Source organism: Centrocercus urophasianus, unplaced genomic scaffold (genome assembly GCF_019232065.1).
Source record: "Centrocercus urophasianus isolate 14NV4802_14NV808 unplaced genomic scaffold, USGS_Curo_1.0 seq_38, whole genome shotgun sequence".
NCBI classification, from domain to species: domain Eukaryota; kingdom Metazoa; phylum Chordata; class Aves; order Galliformes; family Phasianidae; genus Centrocercus; species Centrocercus urophasianus.
In genome coordinates this window covers 1,182,389-1,198,574 of record NW_024884955.1, presented here as the reverse complement: position 1 = coordinate 1,198,574, position 16,186 = coordinate 1,182,389, and the positions used below count along the sequence as shown (strand labels likewise).

Below are 16,186 nucleotides of genomic sequence, written 5' to 3'. Positions count from 1 at the left end.
TACTCAAAGATGCTGCTTTATAGCAGCTCACACTGAGTTGGACAAATCTGGGATCCCCTTGAGCAAGAGCTGCTCCCCAGATGTGCGAGAGACATTTTGTGTTGCCCACAAACCAGCAGAGGTGGCCCCAGCCCAAACCTGAGCTCCAGCCCCTCTCCCTGGTGTGACGTTTGGCACTACCTTGAGATTTCTTGGCTTGGGTCCCATGTTTGTAAACGCAAATCCTCTCTAACTCGCAGTCTGGAGCCTTTAGAGCATCTGAAAAGCCTCTGTCCTTTGGCAGGGTCTGGCCATATAGCAGGAGGTGCCATTTTGGCCCATCTCTGTTAGGCAAGAAGAAGCCAGGAGATCTTCTGTAGGTCCCTGGCAGCCGGCGGCCGCCTGTCCCGTGTGTGGGGTCGGGTCATGCCGGTCCTCGGCGTCAGCGGAACGCTTGAGAGGCACCGCTGCCACTGTCAATGTGGTTTGTATCACTGCAACATGAACATGGTTCCTGACCACAAGTATGGCTGGGGACGTGTCTCAGATTCCAGACTGCTCACTCACACCGAGCCCCATCGCCCCATCGGAGTGAGAAGCCTGTCACCCCGCTGCCTGCAAATGCCGCCCTCCCACCACGCTGGCCATCCTCTCCCAGCCTGATGGCATCCCGGAGGGACAGGGCTGCACAAAATGCCAGCTGGATGGGAGAGACGTGCAACAAGCACAACTCTGCCACTGTGCCCCGGCCCTTCCATCCTCCTCACTCTCCCCAAGGGTTAACAGGACAGGCGTTCACAGAGCGGGGAGGGTTTCTGGCTGACCTTGGCTGGGAAGCAGCGTGGCGTCGCTCAGCCCGGCCCCCCGTGTGTGAGCCGGTGGTCGGAGCGCTCGCCGAGCCTGGGTGGAGGTAGATCCAGAGGAAACTCCACCTCCGCGGGAGCCAACCTGCTATTGCAGGAATTCCCAGTGAAATTCCCGCTTGGGCTGATCTGTCAGCGGATCCGTGAACTTTCCTTTACCTCTTGTGAAAGCAGCTACTTGAATGTGCTAAAAACAGAGCACGGGGAGAAACTGTGGCTGGAGCCGGACTCAGGGGAAAGGCTGGGAGGGGGCTTTGTGACCCCGGCATGCCTGAGAGGCACCTCCATGTGTGCTGCCTCACTCACAGGCTCCAGGGAGAAGAGTTTGATGCGAAATGCAATCCCATAATATCTCACCTGGTTTTGCTGCTGGGCTCCAGTGTTTCCCAAATGACACTCTGAAGATTTAGGTCTTGGTGTATGGGCTGGCTGAAGGCAGCTGAGTTTTCCTGGATGCCATAATCACCATAATTCATATCAAAAAACACTTTTTCCCTTGTTTCCACCCACTTCACCCCCGTCTATTTAGAACCCACAGTCTGGTTTGGTTTTGGAGAAGGGGAATGCAAGAACCTTGTGTACCTACTCACCACAAGACTCCCCCATGGAACTTCTGTCCCCAAACATCTCCTCCTTCAGGTGTGCCCAGGTCTGTGGGATCCCATCCTTGGTGTCATGGGAAGTCTGGGGTCCCTGGTTGAGGTGTGGAGCCTCTTGCATGATACCTATCTTGGGCTGCACAGCAAGGAGATATAAGACTCTACGCCTTCACCCAGCTGGGAGATGGGAACAGCTGCTTTAGGCTCCGCTTTTGGGAAGGGGTTTTTCTGCATCTCCTATCTCTGCCACTCTTGCGAGCCTTCCTTGGCAGCAACTTGATGCTCCCGGCCTTGCTGGATGTTTGCTTTTGTCTCTGGGCTGGCTCCACCTGGCTGCATACATCGGTGCCAGTGCCCTGCTGCCCTCTTCACTGTTAGTCAAGCTGTTCTCAGCACAGAGCTGCTCTGTGATTCTTCCCTTAGTCCAGGGCAGCTCCTATTTGGGAGAGGAAAAGGAAAAAGATGGGGGAACTGATCCCCGAGAAACATGAGCTTCTAGCAACCCAAGCAAGGATCCCTTTCCTTTCTGCAAATGCCCAATGTCCTTAGTCTCCTAGGCTTGGCATTAGGAACATGCGAGCCTGGAGGCCAAAATTTTCCATACAAACACTTCAGAAATCTAGAGAATTTGGCCCACATGGTGACTTGCATTGCTGTCTTGCTGAACGTCCTCTGAGAAGCCAAGGGACCTTTCCATACCTCATCTGCTGGCACAGTCCCTCCTAACGCAGCAGAAACCTGTGTGGCTCCCAGAGGACACCAGCAGCTCCATCCTGCCCCTCCAGCAGAGCAGCCCTGCAGTGGCTCTGTATCCCCCCAGCCCACCCATGCCTGGTGGCACTGCCTCCTGTGCCAGCTGTGCACAAGGCAGGATTTAGCTGTGGGATTTGGTCACCCTCCCCCCCGCTGTACAAAATGATAATGGGATAAGGAGGGAGAATAAGCACTGTGTATTCTTGAGGGACAAGTGGCACTGTGCTGTGCCATCAGTGTGCACCGGGGTCCGGACTGGGTATGTGTGCGTGAGAGCTCAGGTCTCTCTGCTCTCCTCCTCCTGTCTCCTTTTATTCACCTCCATGAAACATAGGAAGTCAAAGCCATTCATTTGGCTATTTGTGGCTCGCTCCCCACGCCCCGGTTGCCTCCCCTGCCCCCTGCAGCCTCTCAGCTCTCTGCTTGCCCAGCATCCTTGACCCCGAGGAGTCTGGTGTGTATGCACTTCCCTTCTGGCCCATAGAAAGCGCCACTCTGAACTGGTGCCTCGATAAGTCTGCTGTGGGAAGGCAGGGGCTCCTGGGCTCTCACACTGGGCTTTCCCATGTAGCATTTCCTATGTTGTCCCTGCAAGCAGGGTGGTAGGAGCTCTCTGGATGGCAGTGCCCCTTTGTCTTCTTCAGTCTCTCTTTGACAAAAGCCACAGTGCATGAAGGGAGATGTTCTCCCAAGGAGGATGCTTGAAATTCTCAGCTGGTGGATTAAGGTTGACACCCCTCAGCTCACTTGTAGTAAAGGATTGCAAAAAAGTTCTGACCCCTAAGTCCCTTCTTTGCAGTGGTTATGTAGACAAGGCTCTGCTGTTGTGTCCCAGAGTTTGGGATGGATGGGACCTGTGTGCACTCCAGGGTAAGCACAGGGCTGGGGTTGAAACCACCAAAGGGCTGGGGATGAGGAAAAGCTGGAAGAGAGGGAGGGGGAAATCTTGGGTGAGGAGAGGCTCAGCATTGAGGTCTGGGACAGCAGAGTGATATGTCAGAAATATCTCAGAAATCTCCCCTCTGCCTTGCCTAAGCATGACATCGTCAGAGCTTCAGCCATGGGCTGGGGACTGCAGTGTGCCCTCCATCCCCAGCACCATGAGGACAGAAGTACAGTGTCTATGCAGGGCTGCACAAAACCCTCCTACCAGTGAGCACCATGGCCACGAGGCAGAAATGCAATCCTGGCAAAAGTGCAGTCTTGGCCTCCTCCACCCATGGTTAGAGCAAAAGCTGCTTTGGCACATCTGCATCTTGTTGTGCACAGCAGGTCCCTTTGCAGTGATCTGAAAGCAATCAGGTTGGGGATGGAACTGGATTCCTGGGGCTGCTTGCTGAACTGGGGGCAATGGGAACACGGCACATCAGATTACTAGAGAGCCCTGGGGGTGAGGGCAGCATCCTCCTTGTCTTGACACCACCCTGACTCACTTCTGCCTCATGCCAGGTGCACCATGATGCTGAGTGGAGCTGGATCGCCAGAGTCTCACCACATCCCTCTCTCCTTTCAGTGATGGCACCACCAATAAAGCCCATCCCCTGCTTATCTCCTCATCAGTGGGGCCAGCAGCACGGCTGTCCCACCACCAAGCAGCGAGCCCTGATCTCATCTGCACGCCGCACACTTGCAGCTCGAACAATAACCTCCTTCCCTGCCCGACACAATTCCCAGAAATGCACAGCCTCCTGCTAAAGCCTCCCCAAGGGAAAACATGCCAGCCAGCCTGTCGGCACCAGCACAAGCATCGCTGCCAGCCGCTGGCAAATGCAGCCCAAGGGGGGGAACCTCACACTGTGTACAGCGATAACATGGGTGTGCTGTGTGGGGTGGAGGCGAGCTGCAGCCCTTGGGGCCATCCTTCAGCTGCTGTGCTCAGGAAGTCCCTTTCCCAGTGGGCACAGTGCCCAGCCCCATCACCCTTCCAGGAGTGCACGCTCACTGCCCTCACCCTGACCTACGCGTGGGTGCATGGGGGATGCTGGCAGAGTTGTTGGGGCAGAACTCAGCCTGAGAATGAAGGCAGAGATGAGGCTTACATGATAAGGTTCCCATCCTATAGCGGGTCTTCCAGCTGCATCTCACAGCACATATAGCTCATTCTTTTCCTCTGCATGTTTAAGTCATCATTGCTTCCCGATTCAACAACCAGGGTGCTACCAGTGAGTGTTCACCCCACGCTAGCTGAACTGGGGACAGCCAGCATCTTGCATGCCCATCCTTTCTCCCAGGGCTTTTCTAGGGGTCTCACAAACCTTTGGAGGGCTTGCTGGCCTTTCTTTCCTGACCATGTGCCTAGCTGGGGTCAGACATGCCCACTGCCTCACTGCAGCAGCCCCAAAGCCACAGCAATGCCAACTGCAGCCCTGGCACACAATGTATGTTCTCTCCACCTCCTCCAGCAGACCCCTGTGCAGAAGGCAGATACCAGCCCCATCCCATAGCCCCACACTGATGGGGACCAGCATCCAGCACCACGCTGCTGGCACGGTCCCCACCGCGGGCGCATTGTTTGCTGGAGCACACGGGGAAGGCCAGCAGGACAGACTCGCTGGCTGCATCCAGCTTCCTGCTCCTGGCGCGGCTGCTGCCTGACATCATTGCTCCTGGTGGGAACGGCGGCCCCGGCCCCACTAGGGTCCTGATGGCAGCGATAAGCTCCTGACCTCCTGCCCTGCTTCCAGCCCCCTCAGACTGCTGTCCCCCCCACCATCATGGCATGAGGTGTGATATTCTGCATCAGCATAGACACGGCTGATACGATGCTCCCGTCACCTCCCCATTCACCTCCAAGCATGCGCCGTGCCATAGGACAGATGGGAAGTGGGGACCAAGCCAGTACCCCAGTCTGCATCTGAGCACAAGTCCTGGAGGGGACTGTTATCCATTTGGCATCATGTATAACAGCCAGAGAGGGACAGCCAAAGGGCTGCCTGTTCTCATGCTGAGTTTCCTCATGGTAAAGCCCCGCTTCACTTCATCCCCAAACATGTGGGGTACCTGCAGAGGATATTTCCAAACCACTTCCAGCCAGACCCTACCAAAAGCAACTCCCAAAGCATCTTCAGAGGCTGCAACAAGCTGAAGACAAGGGGATGGATCCGTTGCCACTGGGCCCCACACCAAATGTTCCCCCAGCATCAGCAAGAGCTTGGGAATGGCTCCTATCTCCATGGGGGTTTCCTGGCCATAACCATCCTTGGCACCATTTCCCGACTTCCCCATGGCACAATACCTGGCACAGCAGCAACAGGGCTGGAGTTTCTCCCTGAGCTAGATCCCCGACCAGACTGTTTATATCTTTTTATACAGCTTTTGGATAGTGGTGCAAAGGCAACAGCATCCCTTGCCTCGTGCTGGCACTGGACATGGGCTGGAAAAAGGGGGACATGCAGCTGAGAACACATAACGCACTCCCCAGCATATGTATGGCACTGTGCCCCCCACCCCTGCGCCTCCTGTACCCCAGCCCCATGCTTTCCCCTGGGCAGTGCGTCCCTGTCCCCAGCCAGCAGAGTGCATCCCACAGAGTTGCCTCCTGCCCTTGTCCAAAGGTGCTGCTGTGCTCAGCACTTCACTGCAGCTGCTGCCAGCGCTGCTCAGAGGGTTTTTCCTCACAGCCTGACCCCCCCGGCTCCATCCTTCTGGCTCCAGCCCACTGGGGATGGAAGATTTCTCCTCCCTGAATAAAAATATAACTGCATAATCTGCTCAGCCCTGCTGTTGATCCTGACTGCATCCTCCCGTCCTGAGCTTTCCTACAGTGCCTTTTACACCGGTAATAGCACAGGGCTCCTTCTCCCATCATTGTTGACTCGACAATGAAAACTGTTTGTATTATTGTGTCCCCGAAGCTTTGCCAATAGCACATGTGTCCTGAGCTGATAGCAACAGGGCTTTGGCAAGGCTCAGGCTCCATCAGATAAGAGCCTTTAACCTTATTTCTCCGGCTCAAGCATGCCACGGAGGTGGCCCCAGTGTGGCCACGTGCTGAGGTGTCCCCTGTGCTTCAGATGGGGATGAGGTGATGAGGCTGGAGGTGCTTGGGGTGGGCAGCCTGGGAACAGGTAGCAGAGGAGCCGTGGAGGAAAAATGCAAAGATAGAGTGACCTTTATCAGTCTTGTCTTTTAGAGCTGCCAGTGCAACGTATTCGTGCTCTAATTTCCGCGGTGTTTTCAGTGAGGCACTGAAAAGGAAAAGTTGCTCTGCCCCAAGGCTGCAAAGAGAAAAAGCTCTCAGCCCTTTCTCTTTATTAATATTGTTGTCATTATTGTTAGTGTTATTCTCTCTCAAGACAGAAGCAGTGTATCAGAACTGATCTGGTGTATCATGCCATTTCCAGGGGGATTGTGCCACCAAGAGCAGAGAACACCTGGGCAAACTGAGGCACGGCGCTGCAGCCATGTCTGCCCCACTTGAGCCAGTGCATGGAGAACCCAAGAGGAATACACTCGGTCCAGAGGTTGCAGAAGCTGGGAGCAGAGCTGCAGCCACCTCCATCTGTGCTGGGAGGTGAGGTAATGCCTGTGCTGAGCTCAGCCACACTGGGAGCTGCAGAAGCTCTGGAGAGCAGCAAATCTTTCCCAGGTGCAGGCGTCCTGTGCTACTGCTGCAGTGGCTGTGCTGGGGGGAATGTTCCATAGCCTGCACCCCGCTGCCTGCCGGGATGTAGGAGCAGAGAGGCAGCAAGCAGCCACTGCTGAGCAGCTGCTGAGGGCTGGGATGCAGAGAGGTAGAGGTGTGATCACTCTTCCTTGCTCAGTGCCTCTCCTTTCCTGCACTGAAAGTGGCACTGCACCCATGATGCAGCATGGACCCATTTATCCATAATGCTCTCAGATGATGCTTTCACTTCAGTGATGCTCGAAGGGAGATGTGCAAACATGCAGTGAGCAGACGTGGAGCCCGCAGAGCAGAGCTCCAAAGAATTTCTCTAAAGAGGGGCTGCACTTCTCCTGGCCAAACCCAACCTGATGCCTAATGACACTGCTCCATTTGTTTCCTCTGGCACACAAGTGCATGTCCAGAGCAATGATCCTGGGCAGACAGGATCCAGATTGTTGGATGGAGCCATATAGCACGTGATATTTTCTGCCACCATGAGTGCCCAGGTGGTGCCAAGCAGACTGCCAGCCTGCTGCCTGTTCCTGGGAAGATCCAGTGCCATGGGCAGAGCACATTTGCTTGCTATAATAGAGAAACTAAATGGTGCCGATCGAAGCAGCTGAACGGCAGCCAAATGTGCTTCTCGGCGGCTTTTCTGCACTCTGTATTCATGTATTTGGCATGAGCAGCTCCACATTGAGGTAATTCATTAATGCCGAACCAAAAAATGTGTTTATGGGGGGCTTGGAATAGTTGGTGGAAGTGTAAGACTTTCCTTCCTGACAGCAGGGTTCTCTCTGTGATGAGAACCAAGCACTGCAGCATCCACCACAATCAGCTGCAGGGAAGCAGAAGCAGGACGAGTGCTCTGCCCCTGTAGAGGTGTTCAGAGTCCTGTCCAGCATCCCCTCTCAAAGCCTGGAGCCACATTAAAATGGTGGCGATGGGGACGAGCTGCTCCAGAACAAAGAGTGAGGAAACAGGAGGAAAGCCCCAGCCTGGCTGAGTCTATTCCATTCTCACACCTTCATTCCATCTCTGGTGGAAAATTGTCCATCTGATGGTTTGGGTGACGGCAGGGACAGCAGAGGGTACCCGGTCCTGGGGACTGCCATGGCCTGGGGGGCATCTCCACTAAATCATCCGTGCTCTTCACCTGTTCAGACTGAACCAGAAGTGAAGAAATATAGCAAATGAGCAGAAAGCAGAAGGGCAAAATGATAGCTGGGCTCTCTCCACAGGAGATACCTTGGGGGATGACCATGCTGTCATTTCCACCATCCACCTCCCGTTGCTTGGGGTAGGAAGAAGCCTGGCCCTCCACCCTGGGAACTTGTGTAGGGTTTCTTGGTACCAGCCATGGCCATGGGGACGCATCACCCCGCAGCTACGCCGGTGTCAGGATGTACAGTGTGCTGCAGGGTTGGGAGCTCAGCTGGATCCTTTGTGACCCTCGTGAGCATTTGTCTGCAAGGAAGCCAGGCCCTCGAGAAAGGGAGTCTCCACTGAAACCTGAAACATTTCCCAGCAGATGACTTCAGCGTCCCGCCAGGGCTCTCACGCAGCCCGGCCTTTGCTCTGCAGGAAGTGCCTTTCTTTGGAAAGCCTTTGTTCCAGCCTGGCTGTGGCCCTGGGGGAGCAGATGGGACTGCCAGTGTGGGGCAGCTCATGGGGTGCTGGAGGTGACACAAAGCAGCCCTGTCTGTGTGGTGTCCCCAGCGATGGGCACCTTCTGCCCAGGGCAGCGGACTGGAGATGGATGGTTTTCAGGGTCCCTTCCAACACAGTCCAACCCAATCCACCCCATCCTACCATTGTCTCATTCTCTGATCTATGATTCTATGATTCATATGATCCCATGATTCTACAATTCTGTGATTCTATGATTCCGTGATGGTACGATTTATGGTTCCCTGCCCAGACTGTGTCACTGCAGCCCTACAGTGTTTCAGCTCCATGTGCTGCATGCCTTAGCTCCCTTTGCACCAAGAAATGGCCATCAGCCACGATGAATAACAAATATCTCACTGTGCAGTGACCCAGTGCATGCAGCTAAACTCCTAGGGGCACCCCACATTGCCAACCCCGCAATGGTAATTGCATAGTAGTGAATGAAAAATGAATGCAGGATTTGCAGCCTGCCCGTGGTACCCGAACCCTGGGACAGGCTTGGGAATCTCTGTCCATGTGTTCCACAAAAGGAGAATTTGCTACTCCTGGTTCAGCACTTCACTACGGCTGCACCAGAGGCCCTCCCTGCACCCACCTCCCCAGCCCCAGTGCAAATTTGGTGAGCAAATCCTTTGCATTTGCTTGCACAGTACAGGCACACACCGGTGCACACCCGCAGCCCACCCAGCAGCAGAAATAACGCAGGGCTCATCCAGCATCACTCATCCCTATCTGCTCACAGAACCCCGGAGTACCTCTGATGTACCCCACGGATGGCCCAGGTGGTGCCGTGTGTATTTTTAGGTGGCTGAGAGCCCGGTGTGGATGAACAGGCAGCGGCGAGAGGTGGGAGGCGGGGAGGGAAAATGCCTTTGTGCTGGGTGGGGGGGGGGGGAAGGGGGAGAGCGGAGGCTGCCGGCTCCGCCGCGCTTCCTCTGCGAGGTGTGGCGCTGGGGCTGCGCGGCGCGGGACGCGGCGAAGGGAAAAGGGGGGCCGGGGTGGGGGCTGCGAGCTGCCGTCCTAAAAAATGGGGAAAATGGTAAAGGAAATTCAAGGGGAAAAAAAAAAAATAGGAATTCTGAGCTTTTGCACCAGGGTGGGGTTCAGCTTGTCTGACGCCAAGGGTGGGTGAGGAGCCCCCCGGAGAAAGGAAAGGAAGTGTCGGGGGGGCTGCGTGCCCCCACAGTGGGGATGCTGATCCAGGATGGGGGCTTTGTCCCCTGTGTGGGTTGCACCGGGGTCTCATCCCGGGATGGAGCACTGATATTTGCCCACTGGGATGCAGCACACGGCTCTGCCCCATGGGCACTGCATGGCTTTCCTGCGCCAGGGTCCCAAAATGCAGCACCGCATGGACCCCTGCTGAGTGCTGCCCCATTCCAAACCCTTTTTGGGCAATGCTCAGGAAGAGCCTTTGGTCCAGCCCCAGGGTGCTGCTGTGCTGCAGGGTGGGGGCCCGTGAGGACAAGACTGTGTGCTCTGCCAAAGCCTGGGAGAAGAATCCAGAGGTGACAGCAGGGAATGCCATGGGACACCCCTGTAGGCATCCTGCTATTCACCCCACAAGCAGCCGTGGGCAGGAGTGAAGAGCAAAGAGCAAATCTCGGAGCTCGGCAGCAGCGGGCTGCTCCTGGGGCGCAGTGATGCTGCACGGCCCCGATGGGATGGGAGCAGCACAGAGGGGCTCCCTGCAGCCATGCGGGCTCTCCTGTACTCCAGTGCTGATGAGCTCTTGCAAACTATTAAGAAGAAACTGCAGGAATGTGAAGGATATCTATCGTGAAGCCTCTGTCACTCTGCTAGCGATGGAGGAATAAACGAGACAAGATTTTATTATATATATATATATATATTTATGGCCTTTGCTTTGTTTAGGGTTAACTGCAGATTGGCTTTTTTCAAATCACTTCCAGACACACACAAACCATGGCATGCAACACCCCACGGCTGCAGGGAGGCTGGGAGGGAGCCGGGCTGTTGCACAACGCGGTGCCCCAACTCTTCCTGCACCCGGGTTTCAGATTTCAGCTCTGGGCATCTCCGCAGCCAGAGGGGTTTGGGGCCAATCCCCAGGGCTGAGCTGTGCATGAACCCCATGGACTTGGGGTGTCAGGGGGCACATCTCACTGCCTGCCAGCTGCCCCATGCCAAGGGCAGGAAGAGCCATTGGACCACGTCGCCCAATGCTTGGCATGTCGCCTGGTAATGCGTTTGCCGCTATGGCAGATCTCTGTCGGGTGGCAGGAGAGCTTTGAGCCGTGAGCTGGCATGGGGATGGGATGCTGCCACCAAATGACAGTGTGCCATGGATCCGGGCAGGTCTGGGCTGCCATCATCCCACCTCTGAACCCAGCGTTCCTCCAAAGTGGCTGGGCAGGCAGGATGGGGATGTGTTGCTTTTCATGCGAACGGGAAGACAAGGCGAGATTTCTCAACTGGCACAAATGAAACCCACCAGAACGGTGTTGGGGGAGAGGACTCTGCCCTGCCTTCACCCCACGGCTGCTCCTAACCCCGGAATGGTGACCGTGGCCAAAACACACACATAGAATGGCTTGTAAGGAAAATAACCTCGGAGTGCCGAGCATCCCCCGTGCCCTGCAAACATACAGCGAATCCAAACGCTTCCCCTTCGCACGGGCAGATCCCAAGCAGCCAGAGACGGGGCTTGAGGAAAAAAAATAAAAGGAAGCAAGAAAAAATAAGAAGGGAAAGAGCGGAGAGCAGAAACGAATCGCGCTCCTCGTCGGGAGGAAGGGAATGGGGCCGCACATCCACAGCGCTCCCACCCGGCCCTCCCGGGCGGCTCTTCCTGGGGACGCCCTGTCTCTCCTCCTCCTCCTCCTCCCCTCCGCCCGCTGATTGGTCCACCCCGGCTATATTTTGCCCCTTCCAGCCCAACATCATCCCAAAAAGTTTTTTTTTTGGGGGGGGGAAAAACGGGGAAAAAAAAAAAAAAGAAAAAAAAGCAAAGGAAAGAAACCAAAACAACCCAAGGCGACCCCAAATCCCCCCGAAACCACCCGAACGAGGGCGAAGAAGCGAGCGGAGCTGCTCGGCGGCTGCAGGAGGCGGCGGGACGCGCGGGACTCGGTTCTCTCTCCGGCACCCGCTCGGGTCGGACACAAAGTGCTGTCCAGCTGGAATGAATATATCTGAGTCAAACTACTGCCGAGAGGAGATATCGCAACCCCGGGGCGACTGTTCATGGGTCACCGGCGCCGTGCCGGCCGCTGAGCCCGGGCTCGCCTTCCCTCGGCCCCCGGGAGCCGCCTCCCCCTCCAGCCGCACGCCCAGCCCCGAGCCCGGCTTCGCCTTCGGCCCCGCGGCCCCCGGGGCGGCCCCCGGCGCGGCCCCCAGCCGCACGCCCAGCCCCGAGCCGGGCTATGGATACAGCCCCCCGGCGGGCCGAGCCGAGGGGAAGGCCGGGGAGGATTCCCGCATCCGCCGGCCCATGAACGCCTTCATGGTTTGGGCGAAGGATGAGCGCAAACGGCTGGCGCAGCAAAACCCCGACCTGCACAACGCCGTGCTCAGCAAGATGCTGGGTGAGTGGGGTGCGGTGCGGGTACGGGACTAGGGGCTGGGAGGAAGGGGAGATGGGGAAGGGTGAGGGGCTGGGGGTGTGGGGATACGGGGCTGGGAGCTGAAGGACTTGAGGCTGCGGGTGGGGGGTGTATGGGTACGAGTTTGGGGGATGTAAGGTTACAGGGTTGCTGTTGCAAAGTATGGGGCTGCGGGGCAAAAGGGTGTGGGGATGAAGTATGTAAGGGTATGGGGACAGGATGTGTAAGGGTACGAGGATGGGGATGTAGGGATATGAGGCTGGGGGATGTAAGAGTACTGGGCTGGGGAACAGAGCTGGGGGATTGTAAAGGTACTGAGCTGGGAGGTGCAAGGATACTGGGGGTTGTAAGGGTATGGGGCTGGAGGAGTAGTGTTAGGGTGCTGGGCATGTAAGGATACAGAGCTGGGAGATGTAAGAGTACAGGGATGGAGATGTTAGGGTATGGGGTTTGGGATGTAGGGATATGGGGCTGGGGGTATGAGCTATAGACATACAGGAAAGAGCTATGCTCAGATATGGGGTTGGGAATGTGAGTTACTGGGGCGCAAAGCTAAGGATTTGGGCTGCAGACATACGGGAAACTGGGTTATAGGATACAGGGCAGTGGGATGCACAGGTATAGGGCTGGGGATGCAGGTTGCAGGAGTACAGGTGTGAGAATGTGGATTGGAAGAGCATAGTGCTGCAGGATGCTGGCATGTAGGACTGGGAATAGGGGCTATGTGGGGGGGGGGGGAGGTTCGGGATGCAGGGTTAGAAGAATAAGGGTGCATGCTGTAGGGCCACATGGAAGCAGAATGCACAAATGTGGCTAGAGACATGGGTTGTGGGGGTACAGGGCTGAGGATGTGGTCTGCAAGGGTATTGGACATTGAGACATGGGATACGCAGGCGTTGGGCTGGGGATACAGGGGTGCAGGGCTGGGGAAGTGGGCTACAGGAGTTTGGGGCTGGGGATGTGGACCGTGAGAGTGAGGGGCTGTTGATACAATAATGCAGATCTGGCAGTGTGGACTATAGGGCAGCAGGATTACAGGGCAGTGGTGTGCAGGAATACAGGGCTGAGGATGCAGGCTGCAGGGATTCGGAGTGCTGGGATGTAGGTTGTAAGGGTAGAGGCTGTGGAACACAAGCTGCAAGGATAGGAGGACATGGAGTGCGAGGATAGGGGGCTATGAAGGACGCTGGAAGGGTACAAGGTTGTGGGATGCAGACTGCAAAGATACGGGGCTGCGGGAGATGGTTACAGGGGCAAGGTGCTGAGGGCTGCAGGGCTGCAGGATAGGGCTGTGAGGTTACAGGTCTGTGGGATGCAAACTGCAGGGACACGGGACCAAAGCATGTTGGGTGTAGGGCTGTGGGATTAACGGCTCTGGGCTGCAGCACTATGGTCCCACAGAATGTGGGACTGTGGGATGGGGGGTTAGAGAGATGCATGCACACGAGAGGAGGGGAAGCAGGGCTGTGGGTTGCAGAAGTCCAGGGCTGTGGGCTGTGGGAGTGCACAGCTGTGGAGATGCAGGATACGGGAACACAGGGCTGCAGGATGCGGGACGCACGGCTGTAGGATGCGGGATGTGGGAACACGGGAAGCAGGATATGGGTTGCCAGAGCTGCAGGATGCGGGACTACGGGAAGCAGGATATGGCCGGACGGGGCAGCAGGATGCAGAGACACAGCACTGCGGGATGCGGGGACGGGGAGCTCAGGAGATGGGGCTGTGGGTGCGGCTGGGGGACGGGCAGTTCGGGCTGTGGGTGCGGGATGCAGATGATTGGGCACCCTGGGGCCAGTCTCCCCTCTTCCCAGGGATTTGCAGCATCATGTCTGCAGCTGGGACATGGAGACGGCCCCACTTGGGACCCCGCTCTCTGTCCAGCACCAGGGCCCAGGCTGGGCACTGAGCCTGCTCAGCGCACCCCTCTGTGGGGGTCCTGAGGCCAGGCCAGTGTCACTGAGCTCCCTGTCCCCTTGCAGGCCAGTCATGGAAAGCCCTGAGCGCCAGTGACAAGCGTCCTTTCGTGGAAGAGGCCGAGCGGCTGCGAATCCAGCACCTCCAGGATCACCCCAACTACAAGTACCGCCCGAGGAGGAAGAAGCAAGCCAAGAAAATCAAGAGGATGGAACCCAATATCCTCCTGCATAACCTTTCCCAGCCTTGCAGTGACAACTTCAGCATGAGTCACCACGGCGGCAGCCAGCCGGGCCACCCCCAGCCTCCCCCACTCAACCACTTCAGAGAACTCCACTCCATGGGGTCGGATATTGAAAACTACGGCTTGCCAACTCCCGAGATGTCTCCCTTGGATGTCTTGGAACAGACCGAGCCGGCCTTTTTCCCCCCGCACATGCAGGAGGACTGCGGCATGATGCCCTTCCGCGGGTACCACCACCACCACCCCCAGATGGAGTTTCCCCAGGAGAAGTGCCTGGGCCGGGACGTGGCCGTGCCCTACGCGCAGCCCCCAGCGCACTTGGCCGATGCCATGAGGACTCCCCACCCCTCCGGCCTCTACTACAACCAGATGTGCTCGGGGACTCAGAGCGGGCTTTCCGCCCACCTGGGCCAGCTCTCACCTCCCCCCGAAGCTCACCACATGGAGAGCGTGGATCACTTGAACCAAACCGACCTTTGGACGGACGTTGACCGCAATGAGTTTGACCAATATTTGAACATGAGCAGGACTCGTCCCGAAGCCTCGGGACTGCCTTATCATGTCTCCCTGTCCAAAGTGACTCCTAGGAGCATCTCCTGCGAGGAGAGCAGCTTGATATCCGCCCTGTCCGACGCCAGCAGCGCCGTCTACTACAGCCCATGCATCACCGGCTAGGCTGGCGCGTGCACCCAACGCAACAAGCCAACGAGCAGCCAATCCTCCTCTAACCGCGAGCTCCGTAATATGTAGAGTATCTCATTAAATGCATCGCTTTCTTTCTTTAAAAAAAAAAGAAAAAAAAAAAAAAAAAAAAAAAAACACCTAAAAAACCACAACCCAACCATGCTGAACTCACCGATATACCGTATCTCTATATAACACATAGATGCCTTCCCAAAGCCAAAGGTTAACCACGCGCTAGCCCGCCTGCCCGCTGCAGCTCCCATCGCTCCATCCTCTCGGGGGCATTTTTTAGGCAATTGCAGTGAATCCTGCCTGAGCCAACCCAGCACCAACACCATCACCCATTGCCCAGCACCCAGCCCTAGGAACTCACGCACTGGGGGCCCTCGGGAACCCTTTTCGGGGGCTGTTGAAGACTCGTGGTGCCCGGTCGTGGTGGTCTTTAGGACAGTTTTTACTGTATTCTCAGCAATATATTTTAATTGGGCAACAAAACTATATTTTTACTAAGCATTTTTATATATATAAAATGGTATTTAATGTCTTTTCTTTTTGTTGTCGTCGTCGTTTTGGTGGTTTGTTTTTTTTTTTTTTTGTTTTTTACTATTAGACTTTTTAAAAAAGAAATCAAGGGATATCCATGAGATCTAAAGCATTTATGTAGCAAAGCTGGATTTAAAAAAAAAAAAAAAAAAAAAAAAAAAAAAAAAAAAAAGGGGGGGAAAAGGAGATATTTTGTGAAAAAGGGAGTTACCGTGTAAATATTGTGGAACAATCGACTGGAATTTTGTACAAAGGAAAAATACGACTGCTAACACTTTTATTGTCTAGAACTGTACGGCGAGCAAACTGTTTGATACTGGTTAATTATTAAAACATCTTCATCTAATTGCTCCCATCTTGTGCTCTTGTTGTGTGAACACATTTTTTCCGCAAATCCATGTCGGCCCAACCAGTTCCAGATTGCTGCCGGCGCTGATGATGAACCTGGCACATGGGGCCGGGCTGCCCGGTGCTGGGGGCTCGCGGCCGCCCGTGGAGCAGCAGCTGTTCCTCTAATAAAACATGCGATATCCTCCTCCTACAACGTGCCTTCGTGTGGTCATTGTGCTGCGAAGCTGCTCGGGGGGTCACTGTGTGCTCACAGCTTTTTTCCTATGGGATGCCTCAAAAATCACATCGCTCCTCTTGGGGTGCTCCACGCTCTGTCTTGCAGCGTCCCCACATAGGAGCGTTCCTGTGTTCCGGTATCCCCATAGCTTGGAGCATTCCCATGTCTTGGAGCATCCCTATAGCTTGGATATCCC

General features: G+C 55.8%; 1 protein-coding gene across 1 annotated transcript; it reads left to right on the top strand.

Annotated features, from left to right (window-relative positions):
• The first annotated feature begins 11,417 nt into the window (after nucleotides 1–11,417).
• Nucleotides 11,418–15,018, top strand: SOX18 (SRY-box transcription factor 18). The gene is made up of 2 exons (XM_042832403.1): nucleotides 11,418–12,019; nucleotides 14,017–15,018. The coding sequence occupies exons 1-2, from the start codon at nucleotides 11,617–11,619 to the stop codon at nucleotides 14,868–14,870; spliced, it is 1,257 nt and encodes a 418-aa protein (XP_042688337.1). The 5' UTR covers nucleotides 11,418–11,616; the 3' UTR covers nucleotides 14,871–15,018.
• The last annotated feature ends 1,168 nt before the right edge of the window (nucleotides 15,019–16,186 follow it).

What these genes read in the sequence shown, in the direction of transcription:
- SOX18 (XM_042832403.1), top strand. Translation starts at nt 11,617, where the DNA reads ATGAATATATCTGAGTCAAACTACTGCCGAGAGGAGATATCGCAACCC. An exon ending in CGTGCTCAGCAAGATGCTGG is followed by an intron (nt 12,020 to 14,016) that starts GTGAGTGGGGTG and finishes GTCCCCTTGCAG; the next exon opens with GCCAGTCATGGAAAGCCCTG.